The sequence below is a fragment of the Schistocerca americana genome, chromosome X (assembly GCF_021461395.2).
Source record: "Schistocerca americana isolate TAMUIC-IGC-003095 chromosome X, iqSchAmer2.1, whole genome shotgun sequence".
Classification (NCBI taxonomy): Eukaryota; Metazoa; Arthropoda; class Insecta; order Orthoptera; family Acrididae; genus Schistocerca; species Schistocerca americana.
Window position 1 is genome coordinate 972,281,408 of NC_060130.1, and position 22,425 is coordinate 972,303,832.

Here is a 22,425-nt window from a genome sequence, read left to right on the forward strand (position 1 = left end):
TTCGCCGGGAACTATGGAACTTGTGGTGCGTTAGCTTTCTTTTTGTGGGGAATAATACACCTGAGATAAGCGACGCCCGAGGCGCCGAGCTCGTAAAGTGCGCCGCCGAGCCGACGGAAGCTTCGCAGAGCACTGAAATCATACGCCACAATGGATGGATGGCTTTAATTTTACTCCGAAGGATATATTTCCACACTATCTGGCAGGCGGCTCGTCTCGGTTCGCGTCACGCCGGTGTAAAATTTGAGCACGAGAGACGGGAGACGAGTGCGAGCGGCAGTCTTCCGCGCTGTTGCTCTGAACGGTAACGGACACTACGGGCCGGCTGTAATGGCGACAGCGGTCGCGAACGCGCCCTCACTCTCCGCGATTTGCGAGACACGTCTCTCTACGTTCTCGAAGCGCGAACCGAACCCTGCCAAACACGCTCCTATGCACATGTTGAATAAAGTCATATTTCGCCGCTTTAGAACTGACATTTCGATCTGTAATCGGGCGTACTGGTAACGTAATTACTTAAATGGAGTTTCTTTTACTAAACATTCGTAACTAAAAAAATGATACTAAAAGAAACCTCTGCCTCAGCCAGATTTATAGCGAAAACTCCTGACGAAAGAGTTATTTTTAGTACACATGAATCGACGTTGGACGAATCATTATAAGGACCACGGCGCAGGGTTCTTCCACTGAATTGCCGTTTTGTATTTGCAAATTTTACGATCACAGAGCGAGCTTCGAAAGAACGATATCTGTGTTGTTATTGTTATAGTGTGTATTTCCGGTCACCATCTCAAATTATGTTCAAAATGGTTCAAATGGGTCTGAGCACTATGGGACTTAACTTCGGAGGTCATCAGTCCCTTAGAACTTAGAACTACTTAAACCTAACTAACCTAAGGACATAACACACATCCATGGCCGAGGCAGGATTCGAACCTGCGACCGTAGCGGTCGCGCGGTTCCAGACTGTAGCGCCTAGAACCGCTCGGCCACCCCGGCCGGCTCAAATTATGTATCGGGCTCAAGAATATTCGTATCTTCGGTTCATAAAAGTTGATTTTTTAATTTCGTATGAAGGCTTTTGCGAGTTATTCGAAGTCTACAGTATCTACTGAGGTTACTAGAGATTCCGAATGTGAAGTAATCTGGGTGAAAATAAGCATCGGAGGTGGCTAAATGTGATAAGTGCATGCTTTTGTACACCATTGGCTTTAGGGACAACAGCGGTTAAGTGTTTCATGTAAAGCTGGGAGAGTATTTCATTTGGCATTAGCGTGACACCGGGAGGCTTTACTTTCCCTGCTATAGATTGACTGAGACAAGCGATTAAAATTGTTACAGAGACAAGAATTTGTACCAGATTGTTCTAAACATATTTTCTGGAAATTATTTCGAGTATTGGGTTCGTGAACCGAGTAATGAGGGTTAAGTCTTTGACCTCCTAATACCTAACGGACCCGCATTTTAAAAATCATTTAAGATAGAGAAGGGCTTCATTGACGATAAGGCTGTAATAGAATATGACTAAAAATGTTACAGTAAATGTTAAGGCAGGTTTAAAATATTTTTCCTTCGCAAGAATGACAGGAAACAAAATTGCGGTGTATATGAGCAGTCACAATCCAATATTTTGCTCTAAATATGGCGATATAGAGATCAAATGGATAGAATTAAAAACCACGGTACAGCACGTCTTGCGTGAGTATGTGCCTGACAAGAGTGCGAGGGATACGAAAGAACCACCGTGATACAATAATTGTGATAGAATGTTTCCACGAAATCAAACAGCTTCATCGCAGATTTAAGTGCAGTCGGAGCCTATTTGACAAACTGAAGTTGAATGAAGCCAAATCGAGACTTAGGAGAACAATGCCATAATAGTTCGATGAAAGCGAAATTTAAATTTTGCCATTCGATCCGACAGAAGAGCCTAAGGCGTTTTCGTCCTACTAGCAGCCAGTAAGCGGATCTAAATCTGCTCTTCAGCTGCTCAGTGACCGTAATGGCGCTAACATGGAAGATGACAGAATATTTCACAATGGAACATCGTTATTCGGTTTCTCATTTCAATCTGCGAACGACAGCTAAAATGATAGATATTGGACTAAGTGATCATGGAGCAGCAAATAATCTAAACTTCTTCCATGATGGAGATGCATTGGGACTGGTAAGTAACTGAGACTTTACAAAGAATACATGAAAGAACGTATTCTCCTTCCAGCACCAGTTTGTCATAGGTCGCCGGAGCAACATAGGGTACCAAGAGAATGGAAAAAAAAGAGCAGGTTATTCCTGTTTTCTGTAATAATTGCAAGCCCAAACCAATATCTTTAAACCATTTCAAAATTATGGAACGTGTTTTAAGCTAACGCATTATGACGTTTTTGTGAACACTAAATCACTACTACTTACAGGCTGTTCGGAAATTCCTGTTACAAACTTCTAGGGGTTGTAGAATGGAGGAATGGAGCGAGTATTTTGAATAGGAACCCATGTCCAGAGGCGTACCATTTCCGTTCTACGAAGGTTTCGGATCAAGTGTTCAACTCATCCACTTCTGCTAGAGTAACTGAATTAGGCGTGTTGCTGTACAACTATCAGGTGACCATTCGAAAGGAAATATAACAATACATCCATTAATCACTTAAACATATTTGTTTGTGTGAAAACTTAAGCATTACGTGTTTGTCTATTCAAAAGCAAAAAAAGCTGCTTAACATACGTACAAAACAGTACTAATGCCTTAAAACAGCGGCCTCGGTGTGGCGTCCACCAAAATTGTTACACATATATACCAGTGAAGCATGTTCTGATACACACTCTCTATCCCACCTGGCGTCTCTTCAACTTTTAGAGCAGCGGTAAGAACCCGTCCCAGTGGATCTTCGACCGTCTCTACAGGAGTCTCGTAAATTAAGGTTCGCTTATGTCAAGTGACATCAGGTGAGAGTCTGACGTAGTACGCGTCGTCCTGTCTACCATTTTGCATACCAGTACAAGCTACTCTGAGACTTCTCTCTTTCCCTAAACACACAACCATTGTAGACTGGAAACAGTACGTTTCGGGACATGGATTTCTGTTCAAAATATTACATATTCACTCCCCTCTACAAGTCCTAGAAGTTTGTAAAGCGGATTTCCGAACACTCTGTATATCTGCATGGCAATCACTACAGAGATATTGTGAAATTAAGATCTCTCTGTTCGTCCACGGAATCCAGAATGCCATGTGCAACGGTGGCTACGTGTTACTTGCCTTCTGGGCGACATTTCATACCGTTTCGCACTGTAGTTAAGTGAACAAGGTGTGAGCTTACCGAATACCGGATCAGATTTGTGGTTAGGGTAAGGAGTTCCTGACATGTAGAAATAAACACTTCGTTCTTAATGGTAAGGAACTGATACGTGTAAACGTAGTACTGGGGGGAAGGTGGGGCAGGAGGGTGGCCGCTTGCAATGTGTGTAAATAATATTGAGGATAACTTCAGACACTGTATGAAGCCGTTCGCAGAAAATGTTGTTGTCTGTAGGCACCCCAGTTCAAATAGCTCTGAGCACTATGGGACTTAACTTCTGAGGTTGGTTGGTTGGTTTGTGGGATTAAAGGGACCAGACTGCTACGGTCATCGGTCCCTAACTTCTGAGGTCATCAGTCCCCTAGAATCTAGAACTACTTAAACCTAACTAACCTAACGACATCACACACATTCATGCCCGAGGCAGGATTCGAACCTGCGACTGTAGCGGTCGCGCGGGTCTAGAACCGCTCGGCCATTTCGGCCGGCTCTGTAGGCAGGTTGCAATGCCAGATGACTGTAGTGAATTGAAGGAAGGCCTGCAGAGGACAGGATACGAATGCACAGATCGGTAGTTAAGCCTGACTGTAAAGACATGTAGAGTTTATTCGCACAAAGTAATAAGTGATATTGACAGGGGAGCCCAAACTGATCCCATATTTCTAGATCTTTGATATCGTTGCCCACAAGAGACTTCTAATAAAATTGCGTGTCTATCAAATATTGTCTCAGTTCTACGACTGAATTCGTGATTTCCTGTCAGAAAGTTCACAACACGTAGTAACTGAGGGCACATTATCGAGTAAAACAGAAGTGGTATGCAACATTCCCCGCCTTACAGGCTCTCTGCTGGTTCTAATCTACATATGCGATTTAGGAGACATTATGAGCGGCCCTCTTAGATTGTTTGTCGTCATTTACAGTCTGGTAAAGTCATCAGAAGACCAAAACCAACTGCGAAATGACATAGACACGATATCTGTATGGTGTGAAAAGTATGACGTCATCCACATGAGTACAGAAAGAAATCCGTTAAATATCGGTTACACGATAAATTACACAAATTTAAAAGCTGTCAGTTCGACTAAAAACCTAGAAATTACAGCTATGAACAACTTAAAATCGAACGATCACATTGACAATGTTATGAGGATGGCAAACCAAAGACGTCGTTTTATTGGCAGAAGGTTTAGAAGATGCAACAGGTGTACTAAAGACACTGCATATACTACGCTTGTTCGTCTCCTATTAGAGTATTGACATGCAGTGTGGGATTCTCACCGGACAAGATTCACGAAGTACATCCAAAAAGTTCAAAATATTATCTCGAAATAAGAGAAGAGAGTGTCAAGGATATGACAGGCGAGTTGGGATGTATACCATACATGTTGAGAGCCTGTATGGAATCTACGGTTAAGCTCATTTTTATTTCTGAAGGCGTGAAAATTTAAAGCTTCGATTGTACTTTGGGGTTTGCTGTTATTTTATGGCTTCACAGAACTCCATGCATTTATTTGTGATACTGTGCGTCATATTGCTTCTTTCACAAATTGCAATAACACATACTATTTTTGACACTTATTCACCCTTCACCGTTATATGGTGTCGCAGTTGTCATTCACAAAATTAATTTAGTCAACCTTATATCACCAAACTCATCGAGGGAAGTTATGTTACTGGTCCTATCAGACTGGTGTATGGGCATTAGTGTCATTCTATTCCAGTGAATGTTTCGTCATTGTTATTTGGCAACGTTAACCTAGAAGTCGTAATAAAAACTGTACTTAGTGCGTATGTTAGGCTTTTTATGTCTTCCGTCATTATGAAATTTTTTATGTAAATTGTTCGCGAAAAACATTTGTTTCATCTTTCTCTCCAGTAGTGATCGCTCACTAGTATTTGTAGGTCTGAGTCTGTTGCAACGTGGTTTGTTTATTATAGCTATGAAAGAGCTTTAGTGACACACAGGCCACAAATGTTGCGTCTGACTGTTTTTCGTCGACTCACTGCACTGTCTATTTCGCTGATAGCCTATTCAGTACAAAAAGCACATCAGCAGTATTACAGTATTGTGAACCAGAAAAATCCAAACATCAAAGGCATGTGTAAATTCCAAGTTACACTTCGTACAGACGGAATTGTTACTTTGACGTTCACTAAACGTTCGCTAGTCCTGTATAGCAGCTTTTTTTAAAAAAATAATAGCTGCAAACAGTAACAACTCTGCACAAACGTACCAGTTGTAAAATTTATACAAACGCTGTCATACATATCAAAGAGGCGCACAAATTCAGAGAGCCAACAATTTGAACACAAAGCTATCGCAACGTTACGTAGCCTTTAGTGACTATGTACAGTTGAATTAAATAATTATACTAAATACCGGGCAGGGATGTTATGACTATTACTATGCATTTTATTTTGGCCAGACCTATATTCTTTATGCAGATGTATACCATCAGTTAAAGATTATATGGTTCTCAAACTAGAGCTGTTTATAGCATTATTAAAGTACATATCAAACTGCCCTCTCTATATATATGAATAACGAAATCAATTCTGTTGCTGCAGCTGATCAAGAGTTTAATGCGATTAAATATCTAAGGTCATCAATCTGCTATGTCACGTTTGCAATTAATAGCTGCTCCAGGTCACTTAGAGTGTGCAACTGCATGCACTTCAAATGGTTCAAATGGCTCTGAGCACTATGGGACTCAACTGCTGAGGTCATTAGTCCCCTAGAACTTAGAACTAGTTAAACCTAACTAACCTAAGGACATCACACACATCCATGCTCGAGGCAGGATTCGAACCTGCGACCGTAGCGGTCTCGCGGTTCCAGACTGCAGCGCCAGAACCGCGCGGCCACTTCGGTCGGCCAACAGCATGCACTGTTAACATGAAAATACAGTCTCCGTAAATTTAAAGCTATAAAATTAGGAAATGTTTTACAAGGGAAGTGACACGTGCCACTGAATGAATGAACATTTCAATTGCTGCGCAGAATGGCCGCGTAGTTATGGAGCCATGTCACGGATCGTGCGGACCCTCCCACCGGAGGTTCGAGTCCTCCCTCGGGCATGTGTGTGTGTGTCTGTGTTGTATTTAGTATACGTTAGTTTAAGCTAGTTTAAGCAGTGTGAAAGTCTACGGACCGACGACCTCAACAGTCTGGTCCCTTACGAATTCACACACACACACACACACACACACACACACATACACACACACACACAGGCGGCCGGCGTGGCGGTGCGGTTCTAGGCGCTTCAGTCTGGAACCGCGTGACCGCTACGGTCGCAGGTTGGAATCTTGCCTCGGGCATGGATGTGTGTGATGTCCTTAGGTTAGTTAGGTTTAAGTAGTTCTAGGGGACTGATGACCTCAGAAGTTACGTCCCATAGTGCTCAGAGCCATTTGAACCACACACACAACACACACACACACAACAATTCAATCAATTTGCACCTCATTTTCCCTGTGGAATTAGTTGTAAAATATTATTTATATTTAACTGTTCCTGGATTTCCGCCCGGTACTCACAGCTTTACTTCTGCCAGTACCTCGTCTCCTACCTTCCAAACTTTACAGAAGCTCTCCTGCGAACCTTGCAGAACTGGCACTCCTGAAAGAAAGGATATTGCGGAGACATGGCTTAGTCACAGCCTGGGGGACGTTTCCAGAATGAGATTTTCACTCTGCAGCGGAGTGTGCGCTGATATGAAACTTCCTGGCAGATTAAAACTGTGTGCCCGACAGAGACTCGAACTCGGGACCTTTACCTTTCGCGGGCAAGTGCTCTACCAACTGATTTACAATTGATTGTAATTATTCTAATTACGATTTTTGCGATCAATTGGAACATTAAACGTCATATTCGAAAACATCTCTACGTTTCGAAGATAGTGAATTTATGTTAGGTCACACAGAAACTAATTGCATCATATGAAGAAACCTCAATTCACTACATTGTATCTTTCCGTGCCGAGGTGTGCACATTGTAGTCTTCGAATGAATGCCGGCCGGCCAGTAGCTGTTGTAATTTTCCACGTTAATAGCTGCCACGCTGAGGAGCACGGCCGGCAATTGAAGCCCTGTAACAACCGTGCGTAGATGAATGTTTGGCCTTCCACTCCCGTTGAAGCCTGCGGTGCGAACGTACGTGTAAGGACTTGCTGCAGTGTCATATTCAGTTATTCAAGTGGAGTGGGTCGACAATGTATTGTCGCAGAGACACGACAATAGAAACGTAGGCGTTATAACTAGCAACAGCCAGGAGATAATTTTGCACGGAAGTTCCGACCGAATTACAGCGAATGAATCCGTTACAAAATTTAATCTTTTAATTTGATGACTGTTAATACAGCTTTGACATTCTGCATTTCAAACTGCTGTTTTACGTATTTTCGATTTTCATTCGAATAAATTAGCGCGAGGAAAAGGAACGATTAATTCCTCCTAACATAGAGATGCATCCGGTCACCAGGCGAATAAATAATACGAAACGAGCCGGTGATGTGTTGTTTAAGCATCTAAAATTAAATAGGGAAAATCTCTGGAAACCCACATCTGGCTATGAGGGTCGGTTTTCCAAAACTAAACTTGCACTCTGCCATCTACAGAAGCCTCTAAATTAATTTGCAATTCTCGATATAGTATGCGCACAACGCATCACGTCTATACTAGTTTTATGCTGTAACATGAATAACAATGTTCGTTTGATTGCTCACGTCTCACATTAGTCCTACAGTAATTACAATCGCAGCCTTTATTCAACCTCTAAGTGAGGTACGATGCATTCGTTACGTGTACCCACAGGAATGTACCAAATTTGTAGCAAATTTTAGGAGTTGTTCATCAATATTGTGGAGTACGATAGGGTAGTGGATAATGCAAAGAAACTGCCCACAACGAAGAATTACCCGGCTCTAAGAATAGAGACAAACATCAGGACATGGTCATATGGATCAAATGTCTAAAAGAATATCAAGGTTTGACAATAACAATATAAAATTGTACAAATCACCAACGATTCATGATAATAATTGTATATTGCGCTGTTAGAGACAGTGACTCGAAATACAGAAAATGAAAATTAATTCAGGAGTGAAAATGGCCCGAAGCGCCTTTTTCAAACTAAATACAGCTTTAAATACGACGCTTGTGGTGTATGTAAAAGGGAATGTTTACGGTCAGGTTGTGTTGCCAGATTTTACTTATTTCGGTGAGATCTTGATTTTGAGGAAGGAAAATCACCAAAGAAGTGAGGGCTTCTTTTGGGAAGTATTTACGACTCAAACAAAAATAAACCGCAGATTCTCAGGACATATACTAAGACGAGTGGATGTTCGATGAACAAAGGAAGTAGAGTGAAATCTGTAAAAAATGACTGAGAAAGTGACCAAATTGAAAGTGGGTAATGTAAAACACAAAAGTTACAGGAATGTGTAGCTCAAGACCCCAGTCCGTGCAAAATTCCTTCATTCACAAACAGATTTCTAACTGCTGCAGTTAGATTTGTTGACAGGATCTTGGAAAGTGCCGTGCATCTGGGAAATATGCAAGATACTACAGCGATGTATTGCACAATATTACCACAGAGTATGGAATTCTTATCATGCTGGCTTGACATCTAACACCGAACGAACTGAGAGACGCGATGCTCTGATTGTTACAGACAAATACAAAACAGATCAGTATGCAAGAAAGATGTACGTTAACTTTACAAGGTAATCTCTTGAATAAAGTTGAGAATGTCAAGCGAAACCCATTACTTAACAAACACTTAACTTCAAGAATCGGTATTAGAAAAAGGATGCAAAACTTTACTGTCTGCAATGTACGCAAGCGTGCTCAGAAGTAATGCCTCTGAATTTTTTACTCCGTTCTCAATATCTGCTGACGTATTACGTGTCATACTTATTACTTGGTCAACGTTTCTGCTTCCCTGGCGTAAGTTGCAACCCTCTGCCGCTAGATGGCTCCAAACAGTAGCGTATAACACGGCGCTGTGAGAAACAGCGTGCTGCAATCCATCGAGGAACTGAAAACACGAATTCGAAGAGTTCGTCCACGCATGGAGCACCCTCTCCTTCAGCATGATAATTTCATAGCATACAAGAGAGCTGCGACACCTGTAACAACCCGATGCCTTCGGTTCACTATCCGCGATCATCCCCCATACAGTTCTGACTTTGGCTCAACCAATTTTTATCTGTTTCCAAAACACAAAGAACACCTTCGAGAAATTCACATTGATAACGATTAAAATGCACACACAGAAGTGAGATTGTGGTTGCGTCACAACAGCCAAACATTCCACAGTGACGGTATCAACAAATTGGTTTCTCTTCTGGAGAAATGTGTTCGTCGACAGGGTGACCATGTTGAGAAAGAAATATGTAGACACGAAGAGTAAGGATGTATAATGTTAATAAAGTTAGTTTCATTTTAAAAGCTTTAAGTGTTCACGTAAAGAAAGTTCGGAGAAATTGCTTTACAGCGCTCCCTCGTAATTGACATGTAGGTACCCTTATTTATTTAATCGTATGACTATGGTCCCACGTCGGGCAGACCGTTCGCCGGGTGCCCGTCTTTCAATTTGACGCCACTTCGGGGAACTGAAGTCGATGAGGATGATAGGATGATGACGAGAACAACACAACACCCAGTCCCTGGGCGGAGAAAATTCCCCGACCCAGCCGGGAATCGAACCCGCGCTCAGAGGATTAACAATACGTCACGCTCACCATTCAGCTACCGGGGGCGGACGTAAGTACCCTGAAAAACGGGTAATAGAGATTAGAGCACGAACCTAGGCATGGTGACACCCCTTTTACCTCCAGCCGTACCTGAATGGAGCAGGACAGACCGTAGCTACTTTTAGTACGACTTACAATCCACCTTGAATTTCATGGCGGCGTACACTGAGGTGAAAGGTCATAGGAGAGCGATATGCACATATACAGATGGCAATAGTATCGCTTACTCAAGAAATAAAAGGGCGTGTCTGTCATTTGTACTCAAGTGAATCATGTGAAAAGGTTTCCGAATTAATTATGAAGGAAAAATGGGAATAAACATACTTTGAACGCGCAATGTTACTTGGAGCTAAAGCATGAAATCGTTACGGAATTCGAAATTCCGAGAACCACAGGGTCACGAATACGAAATTTAAGGCATTATCTCTCACCACAGACAACTCAGTGGCCTTCACTTAACGACCGAGAGCAGCGGCGTTTGCGCAGAATTGTCAGTGCTAACAGACAAGCAATACTGCGTGAAATAACCGCAAAAATCAATGTCGGACATACGACGAACGTATCCGTTAGGACAGTGCGGTGTGGACTATGGCAGCAGACGGTGAACGTGAGTGCCTTTGCTAACAGAACGACGTCGCCAGTAGCGCTTGTCAGGGGTTCTTGACCAAATCGGTTGGACGTTAGACGACTGGAAAACTGTGGCCTAGTCAGATGAGTCCCGATTTTAGTTGGTAGGAGCTGATGGTATTGTTCGAGTGTGGCACAGACCTCACAAAGCCATGGCCCGAAGTTGTCAACAAGTCAGTGTGCAAGCTGGTGGTGGCATCATAATAGTGTAGGCGGTGTTTGCATGGAATTGACTGGGTCCTCTGGCCCAAATGAACCGGTAATTGACTGGAAATCGAAGTGTTCGGCTAGTAGGAGACTGTTAGCAGTCATTAATAGACTTTATGCCCGCAGCAGAATATTATGGACACTTTGAGCGAATGATTTGGCTATCGAGATGGTCAGATATGAATCCCATCGAGAATTTATAGGACATGAACTAGAGGTCAGTTCGTGGACAAAATCATGTACCGGCAACACTTTCATCTACATCTACAAGGCTACTCTATAAATCACGTTTAAGTGCCTGGCAGTGGGTTCGCAGTTTTGGACAGCTACAGAGGCAGCATGGCTCAGTATTTCTTCAGGACAATTCGAACGACTTGTCGAGACCATGCTGTGTTGAACTGCTGCACTACGCCTGGTCAGTGGAGGTCCTACACGATATTAGGAGGTATCCCATGACTTTTCTCAGCTCAGTGTGGATGTAGACGTACAGTATTCTCTAAGAATGTAAATTTATCGTAAGAACTTCTATACGTGGCAGCTTCCACCTGGAAGTCATGCAACTAATTTGTTTCTACCAACAAAGGAGACACGCCAAATGTTCAGTGTATTTCGTGAATAAGCAATCGTGAGCACACCTCCTGCCAGCATAGCAACGCAAATAATGTCACTGCAGTTGAGGTTGCCAATCTGTCGTCCGTAATTCATTAACTATCCGCTCTCTTAATATTTCATTTGTACTTATTTAAATGATATGTTTTTGATGTATATACTGTATGTTTCTGGCACGACAAAAAATAATTATTATTTCAATATTTACAAGCAAAATTACATTTTTTCCATTCAAGTTGTAACTCTTTTGAGGAGGAGCAAACGACGCCGTAAGAATGTTACGACAAATACCATGGAAGGAAACGAATTTGGATATTTTGACCAAGCTCTTAATTTATAGCCTGGTATCTAAATTTGTGCAACCAATTACCCACGAGCTGTTGATATTCGACACAGCGAGAACAGTGAATCAGTGATCACAAAGACGTGGCTGCATGAATGAATTCGGCTGTAAGTAGCAATACAAAGAAAGGCAAGAAGACGTTTCTGTTTAGCAAGAGCGACGACAGATAGAATTCGGATTACCTTACAGGACATCACAAAATGATCATGTCCAGCACTTACAATGATGAGCATCAATGGAAAAAGGTCAAGAACATTGTACAACACGCTTTAGACAAGTATTTAGCAGGCAGAGTTGTGAGGAAGGTGCTACGAAAACAAGGACAGCTTCCCTGCAAAATTTATACTTAGCCGAGGTGTCACAGGCAAACCAAACCTTAAAGAAGTAAAAATTTGCGTAACGGGCCAGTTCAACGAATACGAAAGTAAATTTCCATCTACCAACGTTATACAAAATCCTAAGAATTTCTGGTCTTACGTTAATTCAGCAAATAAATCGAAGCTATCTGTTCATGCACGCTGTGGCCCTAATGTCACTGAAATAGCTAATCACACAGGAAAGACCGAAATAATAACAGCCTTTTTCAAAACCTGCTAGACAGAGGAAGTTCCCAACTTACCACTGTAGCTCCTCCTTTATATCGTCACACGAATGAGAAAATGACAGATATCGAAATAAGTGACCAAGGAATGGAAAATCAACTGAAATCGCTCAACAGAGGAAAGACCACTGAACCTTATATGATACCAGTTCGATTCTACACAGAACATGCGAAAGTACTCGCTTCTCCGAGGCAGCATTGTGCCGCAAGTCTCTAGAGCAACGAATCGTTATTAATGATTGGAAAAAAGCACAGGTCGTTCCAGTATTCACGAAACCAAATTACATGTCTATATGTCTGAAATCTGCAAACCGCTTTATGCTCGCATATTATGACATTTTTAGTGACCAAAAATCTCCTCTTTAGGAACCAACGATTCTGCGAAATCAGCCTCGCTCTGTTCGTCCACGAGAACCAGCCGTCCAGATAGAAGCCGTGTTCCTTTATTTCTGATGCTCATTCGAAGTAATTCCCCCCTGCTGTCTGATGAACTAACTACGAGCGTATGGAATATTAGGCCAATTTTGTGATTGCAATGAAGAGTTTTCGGTTAACAGAACACAGCATGTCATCCTAAGCCGAGAGAGGTCTTCAGGTGTAAAATTTGTTTTGACCGTGCCCCAGGGGTGTGTTATAGGACCATTACTTTCGACACAATGTATAAATAACCTATCAGATAAAGTCGGAAGTTCCAGGATGCTGTTGTATACAGAGAAGTTACGGCATCAGAAAGTCGGAAAAAATTCCTGGAAAACCTGCAGAAGATCGACTCTTGGTGCAGGGAGTAGCTATTGACGCTCAACATAAACAAATGTAACGTGTTGCGAATACGTATGAAAGACGCTTGATTGTATAATTAAAAAATCGCAAAACAATCATTGGAAGCAGTTACTTCCATAAAATATGTAAGAATATGATTACGGAACTATTTCAAGTGGGACGACAACATAAAGTTAATCGCTGGTAAAGCACATGCCAGATTGACGTTCATTGGGAGGATCTTCAGGAAACGTAATGCATCAACAAAGGAGCTACATTACAAAACATACGCTCGACCAATACTTGAATACTGCTCGTCAATATGGGATCCGTACCAGATAGGACTGATAGAGTAAACAGAGAAGACCCAAAGAAGAGCAGCACGATTCGTTAATGGTCATTTAGTAAGAGCGGAAGTGTCACAGATATGCTCAGCCATCTCCAGTGGCAGACACTGTAAGAGAGGCATTCTGCATCACCATATGGTCTACCGTTCAAGTTCCGAGAGGGTAAGTTCCTAGGATACTCAACAGATATATTTCTTAGAACTACGTATGTCTCGAGGAAAGACGATCAATGTTAAATTAGAGAGGTCCGAGCACACACGGAGGCTTACCAGCAATCCTTCTTTACGGGAATCATACACGACTGGAACAGGATAAGAGGGAAGTGATACTGATACAGAAAGTAACCTCAGCTACACATTCTAAGGTGGCTACCGGAGTATAGACGCAGATGTAGTACGTGAAATTAACTACAAGGCCCGCCCTTTTCTAGTACCCTAGGAAAGTCGAGCTCTTCGATACTCTGAACACGTGCATTGGCACGTGCTCAGATTATTTCGTCATACAGGAAGGTTGCTCTGCCGTCCTACATTCGGTAATAAAAACTGTAGGGGACGGATATGGACGAACTAATTTATTCAAGCTTTAAGGTCATAGCATGAGAACATGTTAACTATCGCAACAAGGAACATTAATTAATGAAATGGAGATCATTGATATTTGTGCACTGGAAGGTATAAATAAATAATGTAGTTCAGTGATAATAAATATGTCTCTACAAAAAATTGTGTGCTATTCAAAAGCAAGCTTATTAAATCTCATTCCTTGAAAATTAAAGAACACGAAAACACAAAGAGTTGATGAAACTGCTTATCTTGGAATGAAATTGTTTACGAACACGAATTGCGCCACTCGTGCTGTCTTGGTTGGTATTCGAGATCCCAAAGTGATTCAGCCCCTGTAATATAAATAAAAAAGAGGAATTTTCGACTATCGTTCTGAATAACAGAAAATTAGAAAGAAGTAGTAGGATTAACTACTGCTTTACACAAAGTTGACAGGTACTACGAATTTGTTAATTGTTAAATTAATGGTGCCGTCAAGACTGGAGATTCTGTGAAAATTCAAATCAATCTGCAGTCTGCAGTTCTTTATTAAAAGTAAACTCCATTTCTAAACTCTGTAATCGTCGCTGGCAAAAATTTCTACTGTCCTGGGGGAAACATTGTTTTAAAACTTTATCAGATATTATTGTGAATCTAATTATAGAATGTGACGATGCGAAATTATAAATTATTACTGATAAAGCCATCGCAAACTTTTTTAAGTACGTAGCGACATATTCTTTCAAGAATGACAGGACATTTGTACGGTCAGGTCACATGTTGATGTGTTTTGTGGGATTTAGTGGAGTTAAATATTCCAGTTGTGACGGAAACTTTTAATGTTTTACCTTTCTCAACCAAACTCATCTCACAAGATGTGACGTAGTTCCATTTGAAATTGTCTTTATATTCACCTTATTCTATCTGCAATGGATTTTGGTGTACCTTTGCTAAATAATTGTCCCTTCGCCTATATCGGCAAATCTTCATATTCTGCGATGGTGAGCTTGTTTATTAATTTAATGTTGCATACCTCCCTCTTATTAAATAAATTCTTATATACACACTTATAATCTCCTGTCTAATGAGTTTGTTTCTTTATATACTTCTTTTCATGTTTACTGTTCGCTACATAATCACTTAAAACTCTAACGTGGTTCAGCACTGTGGCATCCTGTATAATTTCCTTATTGACTGATGTATACCGGCTGTATGTTTTAACTTGAGACATCTAAATATCTCGAATACGACGCATCGTACGAAAAAAATGTTCTAGGTGAATAGTTAGCGTTGCTAAAGGGAACGTCTGTCTGTGCTACAACTGGCTACCTCCTAACAGCCCATTATGGGCTGCCAGGCTCAATCAAATTGTATTTTCAAATGGAAACCCCCATTGTAATACATATTCGGATTCTGCGCCAAAAAATACGTGTGGCTCACTCAGACCATTGTTTTCCATTCATGGTAGATGGCACCATAATTGACAAATATCAAGTGCGCCTGTTTCTGAAATTAATAACGGAAGCATTTGATTCTACATTTCATTTACGATCTAAACGTAACCCTTTCTGTCGTAACGGTTGATGTTTATGTGCGAAATTTTCTTCAGTCTAGCAAATTTGATAGTACAGTACAATACGTTTATCCATTTCAATGTATGGTTAGAAATTATGATTAGCGTGTCCAAGAAGAACGACGTGGACATAATAGTTTTCTGCTCCGATCGGGATGCGTGATGTAGGTGAGTCTCCTTGCCTCTCACCATGGGGGTGCTTGATTTCGGTGAGCCCCATTGCGTGGGGTGCGTGATTTCGGTGAGTATGCACGGGAGGTGCACGTGTCACGATCACTTCATGGGCCTTTTGCCTTATTACAATGGCTGTGGTTTTCATTCCGCCGGTAGAATCGCGGCAGCCAGAGTAAGATTTACGGAGGTTCGGTAAACACACACACTGAAATCAGTTACCTTAATGGCGGGGTCAGAGGTCAGCCAGCGAAATCGATCATTCAGATGGTTTGGGGAGTCACCACATCCTACATCGTAGCGAACAGAAAACTACGGTACCATATAAGAAGTTTATTTATGAAAAATATCAGAAACACCAATATCTAGCGATGTCACGTAAGTGAAATTTTGAATCAAATCCGTCGGTTCCTAATTGCAAAAACAAACACGATAGATATTCATCGTTTGCAGCGCCATCTACAACAAATGGGAAGTAATGATTCTTGTAAACCGTGTGTATTTTCTGACGCAGAATCAAAATATGCATTACATTGGGGTGAGGGGGGGGGGGGGTGAGGGGGGGCGGAGGGTTCCAACTGAAAATGTCAACCCCATCCATGCAGGAGGGTTGGTTAGGAGGTGGTCAGCTGTAGCGCAAACATATGTCCCCGTTACTAATACCAACTTTCCACCCAGGATATTTTTTGTACAATGCGTATTTTTCGAGATAGTTAGTTGTCTCAAGCTAAAACACTCATCCTGTGTACTGAAATATATTTCATTTTTACGACTTTCTTTGCTATTTTCATTGGTTCTGTATGTACCGATTAGGACCAACACATTACTGTTTTCGGCAAAATCTTTTTAAATCATTATAGTTGTCATTTTTGCTTTGTTCCATGAACACTCTAACTTCGAATCTTTTACACCTGACAGTGGGATTTCAACAGCTCACTTGCTTTTGAGAGAAATATTCTGCTTCCTCGTTATAATGTGAACAGGTTGGAGCCAGAAATAGACTATTTACATAGAATATTAAGAGTGAATCACCTACAACTAGCACCACAAATACGACTGTTTCGGGAAATGAAGTCGCCATTGAAATGCGGATTTCACAGATCCGTATGGTAGGCAGAGACATGTCTTTGCAGCCCTTACAAAGAGTGTTATCAGTTTTTCATGTGTATTTTTTCACAAAGGGTACAAATGTTACAGTGAAACAATGGTTGTTGACAGTACCACAATCACATTAGGGTGAATTACGACAGTTGTGTTTGTTGTAGGAATCTAGAGCAAGTATTTTACGAGATATCATACTTCGAACATTGGGAACTTAGGAAGATGTTTGTTCCACGTGGTAACACAAACGAATTATAATGTGCAACCGTACGCAGATGTTAACACTTCTCTCGAGTCCTCGTGTTCTTAAATGTAACATTGCCTACGACAAACGAAGTTGAATACAGTACTTCTGTGGTGTCTGACAACTAAAGAACCAATGTATCCCCACAGCCTGTGCTCAAAACCACTACCACCAGCGTCAGTACAAGCTTCCAGTTTGCCATGCAAGGGCTGCTGCACACATTCTAGCATTTCAGTGAAAACTGCTGCTGAATATAGCAGGTGAACTAAATAGAAACCTAGTCCCAACAGGGAATCATATAGCGCTCTTAGAAAAAAGTGTTCCGAGACTGTTACCTAAAATGTTCCTCCATGATACTGACAAGAGGGAGATTGAGTTAATAATTAAATCACTAAAGACCAAGAACTCTAATGGATATGACGGGGTATCTAGCAGAATACTGAAGTATTGTTCCACGTATATTAGCTCAGTACTTAGCCATATCTGTAACTTTTCCTTTAGCAGTGGTCGGTTTCCTGACCGATTAAAGTACTCGGTAGTGAAGCCACTTTATAAAAAGGGAGACAGGGATAATGTTGACAATTATAGACCTATTTCTATGCCATCGGTGTTTGCTAAAGTTATCGAGAGGCTTGTATATACAAGGTTACTGCAGCATTTAAATTCACATAATTTGCTGTCAAATGTACAGTTTGGTTTTAGAAATGGCTTAACAACTGAAAATGCTATATTCTCTTTTCTCTGTGAGGTTTTGGACGGATTAAATAAAAGATTGAGAACGTTAGGTGTTTTCTTTGATTTAACGAAGGCTTTTGACTGTGTTGACCACAAAATATTACTGCAGAAGTTGGAACATTATGGAGTAAGGGGAGTAGCTTACAATTCGTTCGCCTCCTACTTTAAGAACAGAAAGCAGAAGGCAATCCTCCGCAATATTGAGAGTGGTAATGATGTTCAGTCCCAATGGGGCACTGTTAAATGGGGCGTTCCCCAAGGGTCGGTGCTGGGGCCACTGCTGTTCCTTATTTATGTAAATGATATGCCTTCTAGTATTACAGGTGATTCAAAAATATTTCTGTTTGCTGATGACACCACCTTGGTAGTGAAGGATCTTGTGTGTAATATTGAAACATTATCAAATAATGTAGTTCATGAAGTAAGTTCGTGGCTTGTGGAAAATAATTTGATGCTAAATCACAGTAAGACTCAGTTTTTACAGTTTCTAACCCACAATTCAACAAGAACTGACGTTTTAATCAGACAGAATGGGCATGTTATAAGCGAGACGGAACAGTTCAAGTTCCTAGGCGTACGGATAGATAGTAAGCTGTTGTGGAAAGCCCATGTTCAGGATCTTGTTCAGAAACTAAATGCCGCTTTATTTACCATTAGAACAGTATCTGAAATAAGTGACATTTCAACACGAAAAGTAGTATACTTCGCATATTTTCATACGCTTATGTCATATGGTATTATTTTTTGGGGTAATTCTTCTGATTCAAAAAGGGTATTTTTGGCTCAAAAACGGGCTGTTCGAGCTATGTATGGTGTAAGTTCGAAAACCTCTTGTCGACCCCTATTCAATAGTCTGGGAATTTTGCCATTGCCCTCACAGTATGTATTTTCTTTAATGTCGTTTGTTGTTAGCAATATTAGCTTATTCCCAAAAGTTAGCAGCTTTCACTCAGTTAATACTAGGCAGAAATCAAATCTGCATGTGGAATGCACTTCCTTGACTCTTGTGCAGAAAGGAGTGCAGTATTCTGCTGCATCCATTTTCAATAAGCTACCACAAGAACTCAAAAATCTTAGCAGTAGCCCAAACACTTTTAAGTCTAAACTGAAGAGTTTCCTCATGGCTCACTCCTTCTATTCTGTCGAGGAGCTCCTGGAAGAGATAAAAAATTAAGCAAATTCCAGTGTTACATTCTTGATTTTCTTTATTTAAACTAACGACTTGTTTCATTTTATCTGTTTCTACAATCGTGTTATAATTTCATGTATTGACTCGTTCCATGACCATGGAGACTTCTCCTAAATGTGGTCCCACGGAACAATAAATAAATAAATAAAAAATAAATAAATAAATGTAGCAGTAATACTGCGCTTCTTATCATGTGGTGTCTTTGGTATGTCGTCGAAGAGGTTTCTTTCAGTTTCCTTCACTAAAATAAATGCAATGTCGTCAGACCTGGCGAATGAACCGGCCATGTATAAGTCCTCTTAGCCAACTCCATCGATTTGGGAACAACCCTTCATGACATGCAATCGTAATTCATGCAGTATTGACTGGACAGCCATCATGTTGATTCTCCAGGTTCCTTCTAGTCTGAAGGGGAACGTCTTCGAACTTCTGTGGAAGATTTTCCGATAGGAGGCTGAGAAAATGGTTCAAATGGCTCCGAGCACTATGGGACTTAACTGCAGTGGTCATCAGTCCCCTAGAACTTAGAACTACTTAAACCTAACTAACCTAAGGACATCACACACATCCATGCCCGAGGCAGGATTCGAACCCGCAACCGTAGTGGTCGCGCGGTTCCAGACTGTAGCGCCTAGAACCGCTCGGCCACTCTGGCCGAGCAGTGGAGGCTGAGACACTTGTCCCATTTCAGCGTTCCCTCTAAGAAAATGAGCTTATGAGATGACGGTGCCCTATCCCATACGACACTTTTGAACTCCACGGACGCTGACGTTCCACCTAACGAAGCGAACGAGGTTTGACAACAGCCCTGTAGCACACGTTTCTGAGATTTACTTGGTCATGATTAGAAAATGTTGCTTCTTCTATAAACAAGATACATGACAACTCCTGAGTATTATGTCTTAATGCCCATGTCCAAAAGTTCACACGATTCGCAAAATCATTTCCATGCAGCACTTGATGAACAGAGATATGATAGGGATGGAACTTATGATAATGGAGAATGCGTAGTACACCTGCCTCACTCATGCTCTTCGTGAGAATACGCGGGAACTAATTTTCGGTTCTACTGCTACAGCAGCCAGAACATTAATTTCACCCTCCTCTCCAGTCACACGTCTCGTTCCGTTACGCATTTTAGGAGCGACGCTACAGCTTATACGTAATTGATTGACGAGCTTCACAAATTATTTGGTGTCTGTTGGGATATCTTTCTGCGCACATGATACACGAACAAACAGCATTCCTCCTAGATTCACCATAAACCACTTTCCTCTTTAGGAAACACCATCTTACAACGTTCACATTGCGATAACTGGTAAATTTCCTGCACTGGCTTCCTACAAAAAATGACACTGACATTCTGATTTATGATACTTTTAGAATTTTACTGTCAATAGGCATTTTCCCATTAAAAATGTGTAACACTTGTAAATAACTGCACTCTCTTAAACGTCTCAAAATCTGCGCGTTGGCTGCAAATACGTGTCCTCCCTAGAATTTTATTAAGCCAAAACCGCATACCGATAGCGCCTTTCATGTCCGAAATATTTGTGGTGCAAGAGTTAGGTGATTCACTCTGTATTTTCTTTCTAGTATAAGTCGTCTTATTCTGTCTGAGATTCCAGACATTTCCGAAGATAAATTTTGAACACGTCCGCCACCGGTAGCTGAGTGGTCAGCGCGACAGGATGTCAATCCTAAAGGCCCGGGTTCGATTCCCGGCTGGGTCGGAGATTTTCTCCACTCAGGGACTGGGTGTTGTGTTATCCTAATCATGATCATTTCATCCCAATAGACGTGCAAGTCGCCGAAGCGGCGTCAAATCGAAAGACTTGCACCCGGCAAACGGTCTACTCGACGAGGAGGCCCTAATCACACGACGTTTATATATTTTTAATTTTGAACATTAAATTAATTCTATGAAGAGCACATATACCTTCAGGAATGTTCTTTAATTGCATTCATCATAAATTTATATTTGGTGAAGTAGACCCGAATCTGCAACCTTAAGATGTGAACGAGGAGTAAGAGAAAGCTTTTAGAAGCAAAGCATGTAAATTTTAACGGAAGATTCGGTGCTAAAGGATTCTAGGCAACTGAATGTTGCAAGGAAATTATGAAATATGATTTAGAAGGTGTAGAAACTAGGAAGCAGTAGTGCTTAATTGATTCAAATGGAAAGAGGAGAATATATTTTGACCATGTGATAGCATAATAATGATGTCATCATCGAGATATTGAACAGGAACACGTTCGACTATGAACACCAAAGTAGAGCACAGTCGATTACTAGTGGCTATAGATTTGTCTGGAGTTGAGCTTATTGGTTCATTACGATAAAATTTTAAGCTGAAATTTCTAAACCACTCAAGAACTGTCATATGAAATTTTGTAAAGTAATGATAACTTGTCTTAGTTGCCTTCATAATACTGATGGAGCAACTGATCCACAAAATGCGAGCAGCGGACGTCCTCGATACTCACAAGCTTGCCGTTGATGTACCAGAGGATGTTGGCAGGTGGGTGTGAAGGTGCGGCAGTGCAAGTGGCGACCACCTGGTCGCCTGGGTAGTAGGACTCGCGAATGCCGTCCAGAACGGGATCTGCACGCGGGTTACCTGCAACCAGAGATCATACATCGTTATCAGCAAAAGCATGAAAACTACAGAGTCTCAGTACATATCGTTGGCGAAAGAGACACTACTGAGCTGTATCCGCGGCGGCCTATTGCATTATAAACTCATAAACGTCTAATGGCTCCGTGGCGTCCAATTGTATTATAAAGTAATAGACGCTGAATTGGTATCTGGAAGACGCTTTGTTGGCGCTATTCTAGGTAGTGTACTATTTGAGTTACGTTACATTTTATGATTTATTCATCTACATCTACATCTACTTGATTACTCTGCTATTCACAATAAATTGCCAGGCATTGGGTTCAATGAACCACCTTCAAGCTATCTCTCTACCATTCCACTCTAGAACGGCGCGTGGGAAAGACGAGCACTTAAATTTTTCTGTGCGAGCCATGATTTCTCTTATTTTATCGTGATGATCATTTCTCCCTATGTAGGTGGGTGCCAATAGAATGCTTTCGCAATCGGAGGAGGAAATTGGTGATTGAAATTTCATGAAAAGATCCCGTTGCAACGAAAAACGCCTTTGTTTTAATGATTGCCACTCCAGTCCACGTATCATGTCTGTGGCACTATCATCCCTGCTTCACGATAATACAAAACGAGCTGCCCTTCTTTGTACTTTCTCAATGTCATCCGTCAGTCCCATTTGATGCGGATCCCACACTGGACAGCAATAGG

At 41.3% G+C, this 22,425-nt stretch overlaps 1 protein-coding gene across 1 annotated transcript in view; it reads right to left on the reverse strand.

Moving 5' to 3' along the window:
• LOC124554855 overlaps window positions 1-22,425 on the reverse strand; it is a 1,084,893-nt gene that overhangs the window by 370,901 nt on the left and 691,567 nt on the right. Inside the window, exon 4 of the mRNA XM_047128521.1 lies at window positions 21,593-21,726. Within this exon, the coding sequence (XP_046984477.1) occupies window positions 21,593-21,726 (134 nt within the window). The remainder of the gene's footprint in view (window positions 1-21,592; window positions 21,727-22,425) is intronic.